The 23,309-nt window shown below is 45.7% G+C and overlaps 2 protein-coding genes across 2 annotated transcripts; one reads left to right on the top strand and one right to left on the bottom strand.

Moving 5' to 3' along the window:
* Positions 1–1,388: 1,388 nt before the first annotated feature.
* Positions 1,389–2,336, top strand: LOC123374226 (olfactory receptor 52E4-like). Its single transcript, XM_045023933.1, has one exon. The coding sequence runs from the start codon at positions 1,389–1,391 to the stop codon at positions 2,334–2,336; it is 948 nt and encodes a 315-aa protein (XP_044879868.1).
* Positions 2,337–14,794: 12,458 nt separating this feature from the next.
* On the bottom strand, positions 14,795–15,742 carry LOC123358418 (olfactory receptor 52E4-like). Its single transcript, XM_045000929.1, has one exon. It carries the CDS (start codon positions 15,740–15,742, stop codon positions 14,795–14,797), a length of 948 nt encoding a protein of 315 aa, XP_044856864.1.
* Between the last annotated feature and the right edge of the window lie 7,567 nt (positions 15,743–23,309).

Below are 23,309 nucleotides of genomic sequence, written 5' to 3'. Positions count from 1 at the left end.
CTTTCTTAACCTTGTGAATACTTTTATTAAAAACAAACAAAAACAACCCAAAGACCTTTCCCTTTATTTTTTAATACTTTACATTTAACACAAGAATTGACATAAAACTTTCCTAGGATTTTTCTTTTTGTTAATATACCTAATAACCTCCCTTTTGTGATCAATAGCCCTGCTAAACATGGAGTTTTCCCTGATGACTTAAAGTTCCTAATCAATTTTCATAACTTCCAATTTCTAGTTGTAGCTATCTATTTTCCATTTTTCCTCTTTGTTACATATTGCTTCCCCCCTCCCTTCAATTGCTGCCTTCATTTTACCACTGAACTGCATTTTTACCCAAAGTTGTTCACTTTGAGTATGGAATCATGATTTTTCTGCTATCTAATAAACTGTTATCAAAGAACAACCAATTTTCATTCATATTTTTCTGTCTCATTTTTTCCTCCCAGTCAGTTTTGCTGACAATTTTCCTCAGCTTTGGAGAATTAGTCCTCTTGGGGCAGTCAGTGTCTATAGATAGTACTGGTTGGGAACTGTCCATTTGCATGTAAATCCATTTCATTTTTAATTTTCCTCTCCCATATCATATGCTTTCTTCTTTGTTTCTTGTGTAAAATAAAGAGTTCCAGGGTTTTCTATACATTTGCGTATGGCAGCCTCCGCCATTCTCAGAACCTGTTTTGAAAATCCAATTTATATATGTTATATCCTTAGTAGAGACGGAGTGACCAAAACTGAACAAATATCCTGAACCTGTTATTCTCCATCCCATATCTTAGGGATCTGAACACTGCCATTGGTTGGTCCACTGCTGCAATTGAGCAGGTGTTTCTCTTGAGCTGCTATCAATGGGGCCCAGGTCTTTTCCCTGAGGCATGTTCTAGTTGGGATGTTTCTCCCAGCATATGTCTTGGCAAAACTTTGTTTTTTTCCACTCTCAGTTTTCGAGCAACTGGATGAATGGGGAACTCCCTATCCTGGCTCTCATTGCATAAAGGAACAAGGACGGATAACCAGTATCCACCCTTGTGTTTCCTGCTGCTGCCTCTTAAGGATCCCCCACCACAAAGCGTAGGAATTATTAATTCAGGGAGGACCACAAAATATGGAATTGGATTTAGTGGGGTTCATCGTTATTTTCTTTGAATAATGAAAATGTCTGTCATTATTTCAGTGTGTGAAGAGTGATCAATCTGCTTCTTTCATGAGAACAGCCTTCTTTAGTGCATATAGTGTCTCACATTAATGTTGTTTCTCCATTCAGGCATTTCTACTACAATCATCACCCAAGACCCTGAGAACACACAGAAAGTAAGGAGAACTTACGGTACATGCAGGAGACACTGTTCTGCCTCAAAGTTAAAGTTGGACACCTTCTCTGCTAATCCATGTCAGATTCCAACACAACCAACTTCACCAACCCCTCCACCTTCATCCTACTTGGCATTCCTGGCCTGGAGGCAGCGCATATCTGGATCTCCATCCCCGTCTGTGCTATGTATGCTATAGCTGTGTTGGGGAACTTCACCATCCTGTTCATCGTGAAGAGGGAGCCGAGCCTCCATGAGCCAATGTACTACTTCCTCTGCATGCTGGCTGTCACCGACCTGCTCATTTCCACATCCACCGTTCCCAAAATGCTGAGCATCTTCTGGCTCAATTCCAGGGAGATCAGTTTCAGTGCCTGCCTCACCCAGATGTACTTTGTTCACTCCTTCTCAGCAATGGAGTCTGGAATCCTTATTTCCCTGGCTTACGATCGCTACGTGGCCATCTGCTGTCCGCTGAGACATTCCACCATCCTGACAAACTCTGTTGTAGCCAAGATAGGCCTGGTCTTGGTGCTGCGCAGTGGCATACTCGCATTACCCTATCCCTTTCTGGTGAGGCAGTGGCCATATTGCAGAACCAACATCATCCCACACTCCTACTGTCGGTTTATAGCTGTGGCGAAGCTGGCCTGTGCTGACATCCGCATCGGTAGTTACTACGGCCTGTTTAATCTTTTCTCTGTGAACGGAATTGACGTGTTTTTTATCGCTGTGTCCTATACTCTGATCCTCCGGGCCATCTTCCGTCTCCCCACAAAGGATGCCCAGCTCAAAACTTTTGGGACCTGCATCTCTCATCTTTGTGCCATCTTAGCTTTGTATATACCAGATTTCTTCTCCGCTTTCATGCAGAGGTTTGGCCACAATATGCCACTGCATTTCCTCGTTCTCATTGCCAATATTTACCTCCTGGTGCCCCCTGTGCTACACCCCATCATTTACGGGGTGAGGACCAAACAGATCCGGGACAGGCTGCTCCACCTCTTTATGCATAAAGAGACCTAAATGTTTCCTCCTTGTGCTCTGGCTCTCAGATTGAGCTTTGTGCAGAGCTGGCTGGTGCATGGTGCTGGGGCCTCTTCCCTGAATCACTTCCTGGACAGTAAAAGTGAGATTAACCCCTTTCCTGTGCTTACTGTGCTGTGTCAATGCGATGAACTGGGGAGTCAGTCTATGTACACTAGACTGGGTGGCCACCTTTCTAATTGCTGGTAGCTGCATCCCTGAAATTACAATCTTGCCTCATCTCTTCTGTCAAGACTCAACCCCACTGTGTGTCTTCTCCCCAAGGTGCTGCCCCATCACTTGCTCCTGTCTTCTCCTCCCCTTGTCAACTGTGTCTCAAGTCATCTCTACAACCAATGTGTTCTCACATCTTATGGCAAACCACTTAAGGGACACTGGTTAGTGTTAACATTTTAATGTTTATTTTTACGTTCTTACCAATTCTGTGGACTTCTGGGATCCATCTTGGCTCTGGGAGGGAAATGTGGAATAATTTGTTACAGCAGGAGGCAGATACATCTGAGGTCTAAATAAGAATTTCAGAATGGCCATACTGGGTAAAACCAATGGTCCATGTAGCCCAGTAGACCGTCTTCTGACAATGCCCAGTGCCAGGTGCTTCAGAGGGAATTAACTGAACATGGCAATCAGCATGTGATTCATGTGGAGATGGAGGTAAAAATGAGTAGGGCTTCTCACCCCCTCTCCCTTCCCCCATCTTCCATACCACTGCCGCCAAGGGGCTGTCTCGTTTTTCCTGTCCTTGGATGAACCTCAGGGAGCTTTTTTTTTTGTCTCCCCACCCTGACCCTTTAGGGGCTGCTCTCCTCCCTCCACCTCCCTTTCCCTTTTTGGAGATAGAAATGGGTTATGTGGTGCCACCAGTGCAGTCCTTGCACTGGTGGTCTTCTCCCTCTGTATCCATCCACGTGGGCCATAGGGTCATAACAGGGGCCCAGCCAGAGCATTATCATGGATCCAATACCGCGTCCCCCACTGTGCTGTGGGATGAGCTTCACCATTTTGTGGTAGACACCTGTCATTTCAAGGGCAAGGTGAAGCTCCCTCTCCAGTGTTGTGGAGACTTCCATCTTGTCCTCTTGGCCATGAGGGCTGTTTTGGAGGAGTGGAGGGGGATCAGGAGGTAGGACATCCTGGTCTCCCCGTGGGCCCACAACTTCTGTGACAAGCCTTTTGTAAGGCCGGCTGGGGATCCTCCTGCCTGCAAGGATCCTCAGTCCTCAGAACGAAATCAACCATCATTTCAACATTGAAACCAGAGGCTCTAGGGTGGGTCTCCACAGATGTCAGTTGCTCTCCTTCCTTTGTGACGTAGGAAACCCACATGGATCCAGCCACCGAGACTACTTGGTGTCTGGAATGGGGAGACTGGGTATATTTTAGACACCTCAGTGCTCATGCGGCTGGGGTGGCCATCCTGTTCTCCCCCAACCTAGAGCCTGATATGCTGGGAGTAGATGAGGTAGTCTCAAGCTGCCTACTACACTCCAGGCCTGTATGGAGAGGCTGACAGGGACTCTGTTCAATATCTATCCCCTGACTGCAGACCCAGAGTGTGTGTGTTTCTATTAATAGGTCGTGCAACCATCACCCAGATGACAATTCCATTTTTACCTAAGTACAGGTGGAGGTCGAATGGTTTTGCTACTCCTGGTGGGACTGCATGGATGTATTCTATTTCCATCTTGCCTGGGCCCATTCTTCCAGCATTTGGCCGGCCCAGTTCTTGAACCACCATTTAGTGGACATGATGGCGTCTTGAATCTCGGAGCTCACCTGGGGCTCTTCAAACTTCAGACCCTTCTGAGCATACTCCAGGAGGCAGGGGCCACCTTATTGCCTACCATTGGGATTTTCCCTTCAACGGGTCATACAACAGGGTGCTCTGTATTCACCCCTCATCCCAGGACCTCTGGAATTGTTGATTGGGCTCCTGTCCAATGAGTCCCCCCAAACACCCTCCCTTTCATAACCCATGTGGGCTGCATGCCCTGCAGCTTGTTCATTTCTGAAATCCTCAAAAGGAACAACTTTACATGCTCATGCTCCACATGCTTCACTTCCACGGTTGCCCTGATACCATGGGGTGGGACCTAGTCTCACCTTCGGAGGGTGAGGAACCCCAGTTGGGCCAGCATGTACTCCACCCCAGTCCCACGGCCCACCGGGGATATCGGTTGGTGGCTCCTTCATGGATCCATGAGCACAGGCACAGTACGCGGCACAGTTCACCCCCATTTCAGATGCCTGCCCATTTTGCAGCATGAGGCAGACTCTGGCAGATGCCTATCTACAATGCGCAAGGTTGCAGCCCCTATTCCAACTCCTCCACAACTTCAACAGGAGGTTCTGGCTGCACTTTTCCCCAAACCTTTTCATATCTGCTCACTGCTTTAGCTCAACATACAGGATGTGGCCTGCAGGTCCCTTGTGTTACAGTTGAAATATACTCTAATATACATCTGTAAACTTATTAATAAAACAAATAATCAAACCCTAACAAAATAAGGAACTTATAAGAAATGATATATAGGGAAGCAAGTAGGCTAGACTATAGGGTACCACAGCTGCAGGCTGCTAGTTGGTAATGGCCAGGGACTTAGAAGTGACAGAGAGAGGGGGGCACGTATGTGTGTGGAGGTGAGTTCCAAAGAAAGAGAGAGCAGGACCTAAATACACCAGGAGAGACGGGGGAAGAGGGGAGGGCAGTCCCACTCCCCTTCCACATCTGTGTAGCAGCTCCAGGTTTGCTGTCACAGCCGCGCTCAAGCTTGTGAAGCTGGACACTCACCAGCCGAGCGTGTTTGGGGCCCAGAAACAAGACCACTGTGATTTTGAGTCGAAGCACTGTTCAGGCCCTGCCTCTGGCTCTGGGTTTCCAGGCCCACCCTCACAGTGCAGCTTCCGTTCTAGTGCCTCCCTCTGGGAGTAGAAACCTGCCCCCAAGCACCGAGGCCCTGACACTAGCTTTGACTCGGCTCCCCCAGACTCTCCAATTGCTTCAGCCCACCCTTCCCAGAGCTCCCCCTTGGGCAAACGCTGGTTCCAGTTTCTCCTTTTTGGTTCACATGATCACTTAACCCCAGGTCTTGCAAAAGGGGTTGTGTGACACATGGCCAGAAAGAGTTAAGCAACTTGCAGGCTATTGACCCAGATTCACCCCTTAGAGTTAGGTTAGAAAAGTATGTAAATGGTAATTTGGGCAATTCCACCTTAAGTAGGCTAGTGCTTTCATATGTAGACTTGTATTATCAAAGAACTGGAAGAAGTTCATGACTCTAGTAGTCCACGTTTACCATCAGCTTGTTACAGGTGAACAGTGTAACCAAATGATTCCTGTCTGGAGCTGTATTCGGCTAATTCAGAGATGAAAAAGAAATATTATTAGATAGAACTTGTGTGCAATAATCTCATTTTCTATATGTCTCTTTAAAGTTTCTGGTGACCTCTCTTTAACTGCTTAATATATAATAACCTTATGTTAATCCCGGTAGTTAATTGCCAGTGAGGTTTCGGAAATAGAACAGGGGTGGGCAAACTTTTTGGCCTGAGGGCCACATTAAGTTTAGAAAGTTGTACAGAGGGCCAGTTTGGGGAGGCTGTGCTTTCCCAAACAGTCAGGCGTGAGCCAGTACCCACCCTGTATCCACACACCACCTGCTTCTTGTCCTCTGACACCGTCACGGGACTCCTGCCCCAGTATCTTGCAGCCCCGCCACCCAGAGCATTGTGCCGGTGGATGAGCAAGCGAGCTGAGGCTGGAGTGGAGGTGGAATAGCAAGGGAGGAACCAGGGACCAGCCTGCCAGGCCAGGAGCTCAGGGGTTGGACAGGAGGGTCCCACGGGCAGGATGTGGCCCGCGGGCCACTGTTTGCCCACCTCTGAAACAGAAGGTTACTTCAAAAGCCTATTGTTGACCCAAGGACTGCTGTGCTGCCCAAGAACTGTATAAAGGGCTGTTGGAGCCTGATCTTTTTTATCTCAGATCTGCTTAAGCATCATCGGGAGAAGCTTGAGATGCAAGATTCTGGTCTCCTGTTATAACCTGGACAGCTCTGATAATGTATATTTCAACAATGGACTTTAATCTCTTGAATAATTTTGTAAGATCTTTATCTAACTCTGAAACCAGACATCTCTAATATAAACCTGACTTAAAAACTCTAATCGTGTCTCTGTGTATAATTCTCTTTTAACCAGTACTCTCTCTTTTAAAATAAATCTTAGATTAATTAATAATAATTGGCTGTAAATGAATATTTGGGTGTTATCTGAAACATTCATTCACCTGGGAGGTGCTGTGTACAATCCTTTAGTATTTGTAAAACTTTATTATATGATGAACAGGATTTTCAATAATCATCTTCATACCTGACTTGGCTGTCTGGGTGGAAGCCTAAGGCTTTGGCTTCTGTGTAAGCAGTAAAGCATTGTGAAAGCTGTTTTGTTGCTGACTTGGTAAATCCATGTGTTAGAATAACCACCTGTTTGGGGGAATTGTCTGCCCCATTCTTTGCAGTTTGCCCTAACTGAGTGGAGTGGGCCACCTTGGAACCCCATTCACAGATTGCTAAAACAATTCCTCTACTTTAGAAAGCAGAAGCGATACCTAGATCCAGGTAAACACAACACAGAGGGAATGAACAGAACAGATACTTATCAAGAGACACATTCCCCATCACCTTTCCCAGCCTCTGGCAAACAGAGGCTAGGGACATCATCCCTGCCCATCCTGGTGAATAGTCATTGATGGACCTGTCCTCCATGAATTCTTCTAGTTATTTTTGAAAGCTGTAATATTCTTGGCCTTCATGACATCCTCTGAAAAATTGTATAGTTGGGATTAGGTTTCGCATAGCCATCACTTTGTCCACACGTCCCTGGAGCATACTTTGTCCCTCCTGCAACTCATGGTTTTTCCTGCATCTGGAATCTGTCTTTCTGCTGCAGCCAGAGCTCTGCAACCCAAGAGTCCCCTCTGCCACTTCTGCCTCTGTCCTGCCCCAGCTTCTCCTGACTCATCCAGTCTATCTGGTTTTGAAGAGCTGAACAACACTTCCTCTATCTAATCCCTTTTCTGGGGAGATTCCATTATTTCCATGCTCACTTCTGAGCAGAGAAGCTGGAAGAAACCAGTTTAATCTAGAATGTAGTTACTCCCTTCTTCTGTCCAGCTGAAATCTTGTTTGGGCTGATAGCCTTTAAAGATTAACCTATTTATTAACAGATGCCTCTGCCCCAAAGTCCTGCCTCTGAGTACAAGGTATGTGAGTGAAGAGAACAGGAGAAAACAAAAGACCAAAGGATACAGACAGTTCATAGAATCACACATGCGTAAATAGGGTTAAACTAACAAATACGCTAAAAGAATATTTGGAATCATTAAGAAATGATAGAAAATGAAACAGAAAATATCATATTGCCTCTATATAAACCCCTGGTACATCCACATACTTATTACGGTGTGCAGATCTGATCACCCCACCTCAAAAAAGATAGACTGAAATTGGAAAAGGCACAGAGAATGGTAACAGAAATGATTAGGGGTATGTAACATTTTCCATATGAGGAGAGATTAAAAACTCTGGGACTTTTCAGCTTTGACAAGAGATGACTAAGGTAGGATATGAGGTCTGTAAAATCATGCTTGGTGTGGAAAAAAAAACAATAAGGAAATGTTATTTACTCCTTCACATAACAGAAAAACTGGGGGTCACCCAATGACATTAATTGGCAGCAGTTTTGAAACAAAAAAAAGACAGCATTTCTTCACAGTCAACCTGTGCAACTCTGAGCCAGAGGATGCTGTAAAGGCCAAGACAGTAACAGGGTTCCAATAAGAGCTAGATAAGTTTATGGAGCATGGGTGAATCAATAGCTATTAGCGTGGATGGGCAGGGATGGTGTCCCTAGCGTTTGTTTGCCAGAATCTTTGTGTGTGTGACATGAATCACTTCATGATTTCCATGTTCTATTCATTCCCTCTGAGCAGGGCCGGCTCCAGACCCCAGCGCGGCCAGCACGCGCGTGGGGCGGCATTTGCCGGCAGGGGCGGCAGGCTGGGCAGGCGGACCTGCCGCATTCATGCCTGCGGGAGGTCCACCGGAGCCCCGGGACGAGCGGACCTCCCGCCGGCATGACTGCGGAGGGGGCGCTGGTCCCACGGCACCAGTGGACCGCCCGCAGGCATGACTGCGGACGTTCGCTGGTCGCGCGGCTCGGCTGGACCTCCCGCAGGCATGCCTGCGGAAGCTCCACTGGAGCCGTGGGACCAGCGAACCGTCCTCAGCTGCGGGAGGTCCAGCCGAGCCGCGCGACAAGCGGACCCTCCGCAGTCATGCCCGCGGGATGTCCGCTGCTCCTGGGGCTCCGGGGCACCTCCCGCGCATGACTGCTTGGGGCGGCCAAATATGTAGAGCCGCCCCTGCCTCTGAGGCACATGGAATTGGGTCTTACCCCATATGGGCATTCCGATGTTCTTATGTAGTCCCAAGATTTATCTCTCTCCCCACCCCCTGAACCCACTCCCCTTCCAGAGCTGAGATAGAACCCAGGAGTCCTGACAGGGTCCCTCCCTCCGTGGAGTTAGTAACAAACTAAGAATATACATTAAAATTGTATACCTAACCAGTGTCCTTTAAGTGGCTTACCACAGAATTTCAGGGCATGTTAGTATTAGAGCTGAGGGGGTCTCATATTTAATTAATTGTATTTCTTTTATGTAGGTATTAAATACAATGCTTCTGCCAAAAAAGTAGCATTTTTAATAGTCTAAGTAGCCCCATGTCTCATGGTTAAAGTTGCCACAGCTATCAAAACTGAAATGTCTCTCTTGCAGCTTGGGGTGAGGGGAGGGATGTGGAAATAATCCAGCAAGTGCCGGGAAAATGAAGAAAGGAGCAAGTGATGGGGCAGGTCCTTGTGGGGAAAGGGCAAAATGGGTTGGAGTCTTGGCAGAAGAGGTGAGGAAAGGGGTGCATTTTCGGGGGTCCAGTTAGCAGCAATTAGAAAGGTGGCAACCCATTATATTGTACATAGACTGATCCCCCAACTTGTCATGCTGATACAGCACAGTGAGGTCAGGAAAGGGTTTAAAGGCTTTTTGACTCTCTGGTAAGTGATTCAGAGAAGAGGGCCCAGCACTCTGTCACCAGCCAGCACGTCATGAAACTCAGTCTACTTTCTCAACACCAGTCATGATTTAATACACCTCAGTATTACCTCACCTTAGCTGTCTTTTTTCCAAACTGAAAAGTCCCAATTTTATTAATCTTTCCTCATACATAAGTTGTTCCATACCCCTAACCATGTTTGTTGTCCTTTTCTGAACCTTTTCCAATTCAATATATCATTTTTGAGATGGGGAGACCACATCTGCATGCAATATTTAAGATGTGGGCATGCTGCGGATGTATATAGAAGCAATATGATATTTTCAGACCTAATTTATATATCATTTTTCTGTGTGGAATATTGAATATTGACCATGGACTTTTATCAAACCCTTGTGTTGTATTCCTGGGTAACACCCCTCTGGTAGATAGGGCCACACAGCTATGAGTTGATGGACCATCAAGGACACTTAGGCCTCACAATGGATCATAGAAGAAATACACTCAGGTACGGACCATTGAATTGTGGAGGTGAATAAAGGTTATGCAGGTGGTGTTGGAGAGAGGGCTTTGGAGTCTTCGACCATGGGATGCTGTTCCAGGAAGAAGGATTGTTTGGAAGAGATGGAATCCACCTAATGAAGAGTGGGAAGAGTATCTTTTTAGGCAGGATTGCTAACCTAGTGAGGAGGGCTTTAAACTAGGTTCACGGGGGATGGTGACCTAAGTCCAGAGGTAAGTGGGGAAGTGGGATACTGTGAGAAAACAAAAGGAGGAGGGTACAAGGTGGGAAGTCTCCTGATTCATAGTGAGAAAGTAGGGCAATCGTCTAATTAACTTATATGCATATACACGAACGCAAGAAGCCTGGGAAACCAGCAGGAAGAATTGGAAGTCTTGGCACAATCAAGGAACTATGATGTGGTTGGAATAAAAGAGATTTAGTGGGGTAGTTCACATGATGGGAGAACTCTCATGGATGGGTATAAACTGTTCAGGAAGGACAGTCAGGTGAGGAAAGGTGGAGGAGTTGCATTGTATGTAAGAGAGTGGTATGCTTGCTCAGAACCTCAGTATGAAACTGGAGAAAAGACTCTTGAGAGTCTTTGAGTTAAGTTGAGAAACGAGAGCAACAAGGGTGATGTTGTGGTGGGTGTCTTCTATAGACCAACAGACCAGGAGGATGAGGTAGATGAGGCTTTCTTCAGACAACTAACTGAAGTTTCCAAAGCACAGGCCCTAGTTCTAATGGGGGACTTCAACCACCCTGACAACTCCTTGGTGAGCAATACAGGAGTACACAGACAATCCAGGAAGTTTTGAGAGTGTTGGGGACAACTTCCTGGTGCAGCTACTGGAGGAACCAACCAACGGCCATTCTCTTCTTGACCTGCAGCTTACAAACAGGGAAGAATACGTAGGGGAAGTAGAAATGTGTGGCAACCTGAGCTGCAGTGACCATGAGTTCGTTGAGTTCAGGATCCTCATAAAAGAAAGAAAAGAGAGTAGCAAAACACGGACCCTGGGCTTTGGAAAAGCAGATTTAGATGCCCTATGGAGCAGAGAGGCTATCAAAATAAAGATCAAAATAATAGGCGGGATTTCAATTATCCCCTTATTGACTGGATACATGTCACTTCAGGATGAAATGCAGAGACAAATATTCTCGATACTTTAAATGACTGCTTCATGGAGCAGCTGGTACAGTAACCCACAAGGGGAGAGACAACTTTTGATTTAGTCTGGAGTGGAGCACAGGAGCTGGTCCAAAAGGTAACTATAACAGGACCACTTGGAAATAGTGACCATAATATAATAATATTTAACGTCCCTGTGGTGGGAAGAGCATCTCAACAGCCCAACACTGTGGCATTTAATTTCAGAAAGGGGAACTATGCAAAAATGAGGAAGTCAGTTAAACAGAAATTAAAAGGTACAGTGACTAGAGTGAAATCTCTGCAAGCTGCATGGACAGTTTTCAAAAACACCATAATAGAGTCCCAACTTCAATGTATACCCCAAATTAAAAAACATAGTAAAAGAACATTAAAAAGAGCCACCGTGGCTTAACAACCATGTAAAAGAAGCAGTGAGAGATAAAAAGGCATCTTTAAAAAAGTGGAAGTGAAATCCTAGTGAGGTAAATAAAAAGGAGCATAAACACTGCCAAATTACGTGTAAAAATGTAATAAGAAAAGCCAAAAAAGAGTTTGAAGAACAGCTAGCCAAAAACTCCAAAGGTAATAACAAAATGTTGTATAAGTACATCAGAAGCAGGAAGCCTGTTAAACAACCAGTGGGGCCCCTGGACAATCGAGATACAAAAGGATAAAGACGATAAAGTCATTGCGGAGAAACTAAATGAATTCTTTGCTTCAGTCTTCACGGCTGAGGATGTTAAGGAGATTCCCAAACCTGAGCCATCTTTTATAGGTGCTAATTCTGAGGAATTGTCACAGATTGAAGTGTGACTAGAGGAGGTTTTGGAATTAATTGATAAACTCAACATTAACAAGTCACCGGGACCAGATGGCATTCACCTAAGAGTTCTGAAAGAACTCAAATGTGAAGTTGCGGAACTATTAACTAAGGTTTGTAACCTGTCCTTTAAATCGGCTTTGGTACCCAATGACTGGAAGTTAGCTAATGTAACGCCAATATTTAAAAAAAGGCAATAGAGGTGATCCCGGCAATTACAGTCCAGTAAGTCTAATGTCAGTAACAGGCAAATTAGTTCAAACAATAGTAAAGAATAAAATTGTCAGACACATAGAATAACATAAATTGTTGGGCAAAAGTCAACATGGTTTCTGTAAAGGGAAATCGTGTCTTACTAATCTATTAGCGTTCTTTGAAGGGGTCAACAAACATGTGGACAAGGGGGAATCCAGTGGTCATAGTGTACTTAGATTTCTAGAAAGCCTTTGACAAGGTCCCTCACCAAAGACTCTTACATAAATTAAGTTGTCATGGGATGAGAGCAAAAATCCTTCATGGATTGAGAATTGGTTAAAAGACAAGGAACAAAAGGTAGTAATAAATGGTATTTTTTCAGATTGGAGAGGGGTAACTAGTGGTGTTTCCCAAGGGTCAGTCCTAGGACCAATCCTATTCAACTTATTCATAAATGATCTGGAGAAAGGGGTAAAGAGTGAGATGGCAAAGTTTGCAGATGATACTAAACTGCTCAAGATAGTTAAGACCAAAGCAGACTGTGAAGAACTTCAAAAAGATCTCACAAACCTAAGTGATTGGGTTACAAAATCACAAGTGAAATTTAATGTGGATAAATGTAAAGTAATGCACATTGGAAAAAATAACCCCAACTATACATACAGTATGATGGGGGCTAATTTAGCTACAACTAATCAGGAAAGAGATCTTGGAGTCTTCATGGATAGTTCTCTGACGACGTCCGTGCAGTGTGAAGTGGCAGTCAAAAAAGCAAACAGGATGTTAGGTATCATAAAAAAGGCTAGAGAATAAGATGGAGAATATCTTATTGCCCTTATATGAATCCATGGTATGCCCACACCTTGAATACTGCATACAGATGTGGTCTCCTCATCTCAAAAATGATATACTGGCATTAAAAAAGGTTCAGAGAAGGGCAACTAAAATGATTAGAGGTTTGAAATGGGTCCCATATGGGGAAAGATTAAAGCGGCTAGAACTTTTCAGCTTTGAAAAGCGGAGACTAAGTGGGGATATGATAGAGGTATATAAAATCATGAGTGGTGTGGAGAAAATGAATAAGGAAAAGTTATTTGCTTGTTCCTCTAATAAAAGAAATAGGGGCCACCAAATGAAATTAATGGGGAGCAGGTTTAAAACAAATAAAAGGAAGTTGTTCTTCACACAGTGCACGATCAAGCTGTGGAATTCCTTGCCTAAGGAGATTGTGAAGGCTAGGACTATAACAGGGTTTAAAAGAGAATTAGTTACATTCATGGAGGTTAAGTCCATTAATGGCTATTAGCCAGGATGGGTAAGGAATGGTGTCCCTAGCCTCTGTTTGTCAGAGGGTGGAGATGGATGGCAGGAGAGAGATCACTTGATCATTACCTATTAGGTTCACTCCCTCTGGGGCACCTGGCATGGGCCACTGTTGGTAGACAGAATACTGGCCTGGATGGACCCTTGGTCTCACCCAGTATGGCCATTCTTATGTTCTTGTTCTTATGATGGGTAGGATCTCCTGGGAGGCTAATAAAAAGGAGAAAGGAGTCCAGGAGAGCTGGGTGTATTTTAAAGAAACCTTTCTGAGGGCACAGGAATAATCCATCTTGATATGGAGAAAGAATAGCAAAATATGGCAGGTGACCAGCTTGGCTAAACAGTGATATCTTTGGTGAGATAAACTCAAAAAGGAACCTTACACAAAGTGGACATTTGGACAGATGACTAGGGAGGAATATAAAAATATTGCTAAACCATGTAGGGGTTTAATCAGGAAGGCCAAAACACAACTGGAGTTGCATTTATTCTAACACAAAGGGAAATAGCCCATTCCCCCACCTCCCCTTCCCTTAGCCGTCGGGAGAGATCACCTTGATTCAAACTCCTTGAATCAAACAAAGAGGGATTCCCTTTCCTCCCTCCTCTTCCCCTGAGATTCCAAACAAGGGAAGAAATAAATCAGATTCTAAAAAGAGAAGATTTTATTAAAGAAAGAAAGAAAGTAATACTATCGCTGTAACACCAGGATGAAAAATATTACAGGGTCTAACTTTAAACCTAGAGGGACTCCCCCCCCCTTCTCAGAATAATCAAAAGTAACAGCAAACCGAAATAAAGATATTTCTCCAGCAACCACACATTTGCAAATACAGAAATTAATTATAAGACTAATCCGCCTTTCTAATACTCACTATACTGAATAGAAGAAAATACTTCAGGAAACTTGGAGAGCCTGGATATATGTCTGGCCCCTCTCAGATCCAAAGAGAGAACGAAACCCAAACAAAGAACACAGACAAAGACTTCCCTCCACAGAGATTTGAAATTATCTTGTCCCTCGATTGGTCCTCTGGTCAGGTGTCCGTCAGGTTACTGAGCTTGTTAACCCTTTACAGGTAAAAGAGACATTAACCCTTAACTATGTGTTTATGACAGGGGTCTAGAAACAAACACTTAGAAAGGTGTCAACTCAATGAGCTGTACACAGACTGATTCCCCAATTTGTCACACACTGGCACTGCACAAAAAGTTCAGGAAAGGGATTAATGTCTCTCTAACTGCCCAGTCAGGGAAGAGAGCCCAGCATCATGTCACCAGCCAGTCGGTTTGGAGCTGGGCCTGAAAGGCAGAGGACAAGGGAAAACTTTAGGTCCCTTTACAAGTAAAGAGCTGGAGCAGCCTGTCCCGAATACGTTTGGTCCCCACCCCGTAGATGATGGGGTTCAGCATGGGGGGCACCAGGAGGTAAATGTTGGCCATGAGAACATGGAAATGCAGGGGCACATTCTGGCCAAACCGGTGCGTGAGGATGGAGAAGAGAGCTGGGATTTGAAAGGCTAAGAAGACACAGAGGTGAGAGCCGCAGGTCCTAAAAGTCTTGAGCCGGGCGTCCTTTGTGGGGAGGCTGAAGATGGCCCTGAGGATCTGGGTGTAGGATAGAGTGATAAAAAACACATCCAGAGCAGTCACCAAGATTGCCACAGAGAGGCTGTAGTAACTATTGATGCGGATGTCGGCACAGGCCAGTTTCACCACGGCCATGCCATCACAGTATGTGTGGGGGATGATGTTAGTTCTGCAATATGGCCACCGCCTCGCCAGGAAGGGAGTTGGCAGTACAATTATGCAGCCACGCAGCACTACGGCCAGGCCAATCATGGCCACCACAGGGTTTGTCAGGATGGTGGAATGTCTCAGGGGATCACAGATGGCCACATAGCGATCAAAAGCCATGGCCACAAAGATCCCAGACTCCATCACTGAGAAGCAGTGAATGAAGTATAGTTGAATGAGGCAGGCACTGAATTCAATCTCCCTGGAGTTGAACCAGAAGATGCTCAGCATTTTGGGCAGGATGGATGTGCACAGGACCAGGTCGGTGATGGCCAGCATGCAGAGGAAATAGTACATGGGCTCATGGAGGCTCGGCTCCATCTTCACGATGAACAGGATGGTGAAGTTCCCCAAGATAGCTATAGCGTACATGATGCAGAAGGGGATGGAGATCCAGACATGGACTGTCTCCAGGCCGGGAATACCCAGCAGGATGAAGATGGAGGGGTTGGTGAAATCGGTTCCATTGAAATCAGACATGGAGTAGGGGAGAAGGTGTCCAACTTTGAGGCAGAATAGTGTCTCCTGCGTGTACCGTACGTTCCTCTGACTTCCTGTACGTGCCCAGGGTGATGGTCGCAGTACAAACGCCTGGATGGAGAGACAATGTGAATATGAGACATTACATGCACTACTGGAGGATGTTCTCATGGGAGAAGCAGATTGGTCGCTCTTCACACACTGAAAAATGACATTTTCATTATTCAGATAAATAAATTATTAACAACTGATCTTACTCCATGTGTCAATAATTCCTACACATCATGGGGTGGGAAAACATAATAGGCACCATCAGCAAGAAACACGAGTGTAGATACCGGTTATCCATCATTGTTCCTTAGTGCAATGAAAGCCAGGATAGAGAGTCCATGTTGTAGGCCTCTGGCTGGGTCCTTGGAGGCTGGGTAGCCTAGTGACTAGAATGCCAAGTAGGGGGGCAGAAACTGGGGGAGGCTGGCTGCCTTCACCCACTTCTTCCTGGCCCAGGAACTCCAAGCCACTTCCTATCCAAGTCCTTAAATTTGGGATATGGGCCCCAGGAGTCCAGATTCCCCTTACTGTGGGGTTTCTCAATAGGTTCCCCTCTATTTAACCAGAAGGGGAGGCTAACTGGCTCCTGTGGCTTGGTGTCATTGAAAAACACCTGCTCATTTGCAGAAGTGTCCAAAACAAAGATAATGTTCGGATGCCTAAGGAATGGGATAGTGAATAACCTGGTATGAACATGCACTCGGTTTTGATCACCCAATCCCTATAAAGGATATAGCAGATAGAAGGGGATTTCTGAGATAGGCTGTGAGAATGGCGGAGGCTGCCTGATGCAGACAGACTGAAAAGTTGGGAACTGTTAGTTTAGAGAAGAGACAAAGAATCATAGAGTCATAGAAGATGAGGTTTGGATAATGCCTCAGGATGTCATCCAGTGCAATCCCCTGCTGAAAGCAGGACCAACCCCAACTAAATCATCCCAGCCAGGGCTTTCTCATGTCAGGCCTTAATAACCTCTAAGGAAGGAGATTCCATCACCTCCCTAGGGAACTCATTCCAGTGCTTCTCCACCCTCCTAGTGAAAGAGTGTTTCCTAATATCCAACCTAGACCTCCCCCGCTGCAACTTGAGACCATTGCTTCTTGTTCTGTCATCTGCCATCAATGAGAACGGTCTAGATCCATCCTCTTTGGAACCCCCCCTTTCAGGTAGTTGAAAGCAGCTATAAAATCCCCCCTCATTCTTCTCTTCTGCAGACGAAACAATCCCAGTTCCCTCAGCCTCTCCTCGTAAATCATGTGCTCCAGCCCCCTAATCATTTTTTGTTGCCCTCCGCTGGACTCTTTCCAATTTTTCCACATCCTTCTTGTAGTGTGGGGCCCAAAACTGGACACAGTACTCCAGATGAGGCCTCACCAGTGCAGAATAGAGGGGAATGATCACGTCCCTCGATCTGCTGGCAATGCTCCTACTAATGCAGCCCAAAATGCCTTTAGCCTTCTTGGCAACCAGGGCACACTGCTGACTCATATCTGGCTTCTCATTCACTGTAATCCCCAGGTCCTTTTCTGCAGAACTTCTGTTTAGCCATTTGGCCTGGGATTTTTGCCCTCCTAAGTGCAGGACTCTTTTGGCCCAATTCATCCCATCATCCAGATCATTAATGAAGAGGTTGAACAAAACCGGCCATTGGTTCGACCCCTGCGGCACTCTGATTGATATCGGTTGCCAACTAGACATTGAGCCATTCATCACAACCCATTGAGCCCGACAAGCTAGCCAGCTTTCTATCCCCCTTACAGACCACTTTAACTTGATGGGAAGAATACTGTGGGAGACTGTAACAAAAGCTTTGCTAAAGTCAAAATATATCACGTCCTCTGCTTTCCTCATATCCACAGAGGAGGTAATCAGGTTAGTCAGGCATGACTTTCCCTTGGTGAATCCATGTTGACTGTTCCTGATCACCTTTCTTTCCTCCAAGTTCTTCAAAATGGATTCCTTGCAGACTTTCTCCATCATTTTGACGGGGACTAAAGAGAAGCTGACTGGCCTGTGGTTCCCCAAGTTCTCTTTCTTCCCTTTTTTAAAGACGGGCACTATATTTGCCTTTTTCCAAACATCAAAACACCTATTGCCACAATATTTCAAAGATCATGGTTAATGACTCTGTGATCACATCAGCCAATGCCCTCAGCACCCTCGGATGCATTAGCTCTGGAACCATGGACTTGTGTTTGTCCAGCTTTTCTAAATAGTCTCTGTTGTGCATTTGGTTGTCATGGTTTTTGTTCCTATGGCAACTGAGTTAGATTATTAGGGGATAGCCCAGCCAGCTGCGGCCGGTTAGGTGAGCTCCGTGTCTGTAAATAAATGGTAGCTTTGTTAGCTGTCTGCTCTCTGGCCTCAAGTGACTTCTTCCTAAACCGGCTGCCCCCAAGGATATAACAGTCCCGAACCACTTCTTTCTCCACAGAGGGCTGGTCACCTCCTCCCCATGCTGTGCAGCCCAGGGCAGCAGTCTGGGAGCTGACTTTGTCTCTGAAGACAGAGGAAAAAAAGCACTGAGTACTTCAGCTTTTTCCACATCATCTGTCACTATGTTGCCTCATGCATTCAGGTGGGATCCCATACTTCCCCTGTTCTTTTTCTTGTTGCTAACATACCTGAAGAAACCCTTCTTGTTATCCTATACATCCCTTGCTAGCTGCAAATCCATTAGATTTTTGGCCTTCCTGATTGCACTCCTGCATGCTTGAGCAATATTTTTATACTCCTCCCTAGTCATCTGTCCCAGTTTCCACTTTTTGTAAGCTTCCTTTTTGTGTTTAAGCTCACTGAAGATTTCACTGTTAAGTTAAGCTGGTCACCTGCCATATTTGCTATTCTTTCTGCATATTGGGATGGTTTGTTCCTGCGCCCTCAGTAAGGCTTTTTAAAAATACAGCCATCTCTCCTGGCCTCCTTTCCCCCTCATATTAGCCTGTCATAGGTTTCACTCCTACTCTGAACTTTAGGGTACAGATGTGGGGACCTGCATGAGAACCCCTAAGCTGAATTCCAGCTTAGATCAGTCTGCTGCCACCACTCAAATCGTTTAAACAACCGTTTATGAGTCATTTGAGAACTCTGTCTTCCCCCCAAAATAGCTCCCTCCCAAGTACTGTAACCCTTCCCTGGGTAGCCTTGAGGGACTCCTCCACCAATTTCCTGGTGAACACTGATCCAAACCCCTTGGATCTTAAAACAAGGAAAAATCAATCAAGTTTTAAAGAAAATACTTTTAATTAAAGAAAAAGGGTAAAAGAAATACCTCTGTGAGATTAGCATGCCAGCTATTCTCACAGACAACAGATTCAAAAACACAGAGGATTTTCCTCTGGGCAAAAACCTTAGTTACACAAAAGAAAAACCCAATTTAATTCCCCCTCTTATGCAAAACGAAGTCACAAAAGGAAATAAACATAAGCTAATTTATTCCTTCTTTAATACTCACTACCCTGGTTGATTCCTGGATCTTTTCACTCCGGCACAGAACTTAATGAAGAGAACAAAGGAGAAACTTCCCTCCTTCCTCTTGAAACATCCTGTCCCCACATTGGTTCCTCTGGTCAGGTGTCAGCTAGCCAAGGTGAACTTCTTAACCCTTTACTGTCTGTTTACGACAGCCGCCCAGATGATTTCCGAACATCATAAGGGAATCAAAGTCTGCTTCTCTGAAGTACAGATTCTGTATTCTGCTGCTCTCCTTTCTTCCTTTTGTCAGGATCCTGAACTCGACCATCTCATGGTCACTGCTGCCCAGGTTGCCACCCACTTCTGCTTCCCCTGCCAATTCTTCCCTGTTTGTGAGCAGCAGGTCAAGAGGAGCACGGCCCCTAGTTGGTTCCTCCAGCACTTGCACCAGGCAGTTGTCCCCAGCACTCTTCAAAAACTTCCTGGGTTGTCTGTGCACTGCTGTATTGCTCTCCCAGCAGATGTCAGGGTGATTGAAGTCCCCCATGAGAACCAGGGCCTGTGATCTGGAAACTTCTGCTAGTTGCCGGAGGAAAGCCTTATCCACCTCATCCCCTGGTCTGGTGGTCTCTGGCACACGCCCACCACAACATCACCCTTGTTGCTCTCACCTCTAAACTTAACCCAAAGACTCTCAACAGGCTTTTCTCCAGTTTTTTACCGGAGCTCTGGGCAGTCAAACCACTCTCTTACATACAATGCAACTCCTCCACCTTTTCTCCCCTGCCTGTCCTTCCTGAACAGTTTGTACCCATCCATGGCAGTGCTCCAGTCATGTGAGTTATCCCACCAAGTCTCTGTTATTCCAGTTGCATCATAGTTCCTTGACTGTGCCAGGACTTCAATTCTTCCTGCTTGTTTTCCAGGCTTCTTGCATTCATGTACAGGCACCTAAGATAACTCGCTGATTGTCCCAGTATGAATCAAGAGACCTCCCCCATTGCACCCTCCTCCTCGTGTTTCCTCCCGGTATCCCACTTCCCCACTTACCTCTGGGCTTAGGTCACCATCCCCCGGCGAACCTAGTTTAAAGCCCTCCTCACTAGCTTAGCCAGCCTGCCTGAGAAGATGCTCTTCTCTCTCTTCATTAGGGGGAGCCCGTCTCTGCCTAGCACTCCTTTTTCCTGGAACACCATCCCATGGTCGAAGAATCCAAAGCCCCCTCCCCGACATCAACTACGTAACCACGCATTCACCTCCACAAATTGACGGTCCCTACCTGGGCCTTTTCCTTCAACGGGGAGGATGGATGAGAACATGACTTGCGCCTCAAAGTCCTTTATCCTTCCTGCCTCAAGGCCCAAGCCAGACAAATTCCAGATGGAAACAACTGCCAAAATTTTAGCTTTGATGGTGATTAACCACTGGAACAAACTGTGAAGGGAAGTGGTGGGTTCTCCAACTTCCCATGTCTGCAGATCCAGACTGGATGCATCTCTGGAAGATCTGCTTGAAGGCTTCTCTATACTTTAAATGCTACAGTGGTGCTGCTGTAGCACTTCTGTGGCGACACTACCTACACTGATGGCAGGGGTTCTCCCATCAGTGTGGGAAATCCACCTCCCAGAAAGGTGGTAGCTAGGTCGATAGAACAATTCCTCACTTGACCTCATGCTGCCTACACTGGAGTTAAGTTGATATAGCTTCATCTCACAGGGGTGTGGATTTTTTACTATTGGAGAAACAGAAAATGCAGTTTGGGTTACATTACGAGACATGGGAGATGATATATGCCTCTAGACCTCAGCTGGAGTATTGTGTCTAGTTTGGGTCACCAATGTATAGGAAGGATGAAGATAAACTGGAAATTATCCAGAGTCAAAACATAAAGATGAGCAAAGGGATTTAATACAAACCATACAAGAAGAGGCTGAAGGAACTGGTATGTTTAGTTTAGCAAGAGGAGACTGGAGGGGGAAACATAACAGCCGTCTTCAGATAGGTGACAGGCTGCCATAGAAAAGGTGGAGAAAAGTTGTTCTGTTTTACAAACCCTGGTTCTAATGGGGGTCTTCAATCACCCTGACATCTGCTGAGAGAGCAATACAGCAGTGCACAGACAATCCAGGAAGTTTCTGAAGTGTGTTAGGGATAGCTTCCTGGTGCAAGTGCTGGAGGAACCGACTAGGGGCTGTGCTCCTCTTGACCTTCTGCTCACAAACAGGGAGGAATTGGTAGGGGAAGTAGAAGTGGGTGGCAACCTGGGCAGCAGTGACCACGAGATGTTGGGTTCAGGATCCTGACAAAAGGAAGAAAGGAGAGTAGCAAAATATGGACCCTGGACTTCAGAAAAGCAGACTCTGACTCCCTTACGATGTGCAGAAAGAATAGCAAATATGGCAAGCAACCAACTTTGCTTAACATTGAAATATTAGGTGAGCTTAAACACAAAAAGGAAGCTTACAAGAAGTGGAAATTTAGAGAGAACTAAGGAGGAGTATACAAATATTATTTGAGCATGCATTGGGTGCAATCAGCAAGGCCAAAACAAATGGAGTTGCAGCTAGCAAGGGATGTGAAGGGTAACAAGAAGGGTTTCTACAGGTATGTTAGCAACAAGAAGAAGGTCAGGGAAAGTGTGGGACCCTTACTGAATGGGGGAAGCAACCTAGTGACAGAGGATGTGGAAAAAGCTGAAGTGCTCAATGCTTTTCTTGCCTTGTCTTCACAGACAAGGTCAGCTCCCCGACTGCTGCCCTCAGTGGTGAAAGAAGTGGTTCAGGATTATTTAGAAAAACTGGACGAGCACAAGTCCATGGGGCCAGATGCACTGCATCCGAGGGTGCTGAGGGAGTTGGCTGATGTGATTGCAGAGCCATTGGCCATTATCTTTGAAAATTTGTAGCTATCGGGGGAGATCTGGGATGATTAGAAAAAAAATAGTGTTCATCTTTGAAAAAGGTTAAAAAGGGAACCGAGGGAACTACAGACCAGTCAGCCTCAACTCTGTCCTTGGAAAAATCATGGAGTAGGTCCTCAAGGAATCCATTTTGAAGCACTAAGAGAAGAGGAAGGTGATCAGGAACAGTCAGCATGGATTCGTCAAGGGCAAGTCATGCCTGACCAACCTGATTGCCTTCTATGATGAGATAACTGGCTCTGTGGATATGGGGAAAACATTGGACATGATATATCTTGACTTTAGCAAACCTTTGGATATGGTCTCTAACAGTATTCTTGTCAGCAATTTAAAACAGTATGCATTGGATTAATGGACTATAAGGTTGATAGAAAGCTGACTAGATTCTCATGCCCAACAGATAGTGATCAATGGGTTGATGTTTAGTTGGCCGCTGGTATCAAGCAGAGTGCCCCAGGGGTCGGTACTGGGGCCAGTTTTGTTCAACATTTTCATTAATGATCTGGAGGATGGCGTGGACTGCACCCTCAGCAAGTTTGCAGATGACACTAAGCTGGGGGGAGAGGTAGATACACTGGAGGGTAGGGATAGGGTCCAGAGTGACCTAGACAAATTGGGGGATTGAGCCAAAAGAAATCTCATTAGGTTTAACAAGGACAAATTCAGAGTCTTGCGCTTAGGATGGAAGAATCCCAGTCACTGCTACAGGCTGGAGACCGACAGGGCTAAGCAGCAGTTCTGCAGAAAAGGACCTGGGGATTACAGTGGATGAGAAGCTGGAAATGAGTCAGCAGTGTGCCCCTGGTAGCAATGCCGGCAGATCAAGGGAAGTGATCAGTCCCCTCTGTTCAGCACAGATGAAGTTATATTTGGAGTATTGTGTCCAGTTTTGGGACAAATTGAAAAAAGCGTGGACAAACTGGAAGGAGTCCAGCAGAGAGCAACAAAAATTATTAGGAGGCTGGGACACATGACTTATTAGGAGAGGCTGATGGAATTGGGTTTATTTAGTCTTCAGAATAGAAGAATGAGGGGGGATTTGATAGCTGCTTTCAATTACCTCCAAGGAGGATGGATCTAGACTGTTCTCAGTGGTAGCAGATTACAGAACAAGGAGTGATGGTCTCAAGTTGCAGTGGGGGAGGTTTAGGTTGGATATTAGGAAAAATGTTTTCACTAGGA

Source organism: Mauremys mutica, chromosome 1 (genome assembly GCF_020497125.1).
Source record: "Mauremys mutica isolate MM-2020 ecotype Southern chromosome 1, ASM2049712v1, whole genome shotgun sequence".
Lineage (NCBI taxonomy): Eukaryota > Metazoa > Chordata > Testudines > Geoemydidae > Mauremys > Mauremys mutica.
Note: the sequence above shows the minus strand (reverse complement) of the source record. Positions and strands in the feature narration are given on the sequence as shown.

Bases quoted from the DNA above. Each gene is read 5' to 3' on its own strand.
- LOC123374226 (XM_045023933.1), top strand. From the start codon at position 1,389: ATGTCAGATTCCAACACAACCAACTTCACCAACCCCTCCACCTTCATC.
- LOC123358418 (XM_045000929.1), bottom strand. From the start codon at position 15,742: ATGTCTGATTTCAATGGAACCGATTTCACCAACCCCTCCATCTTCATC.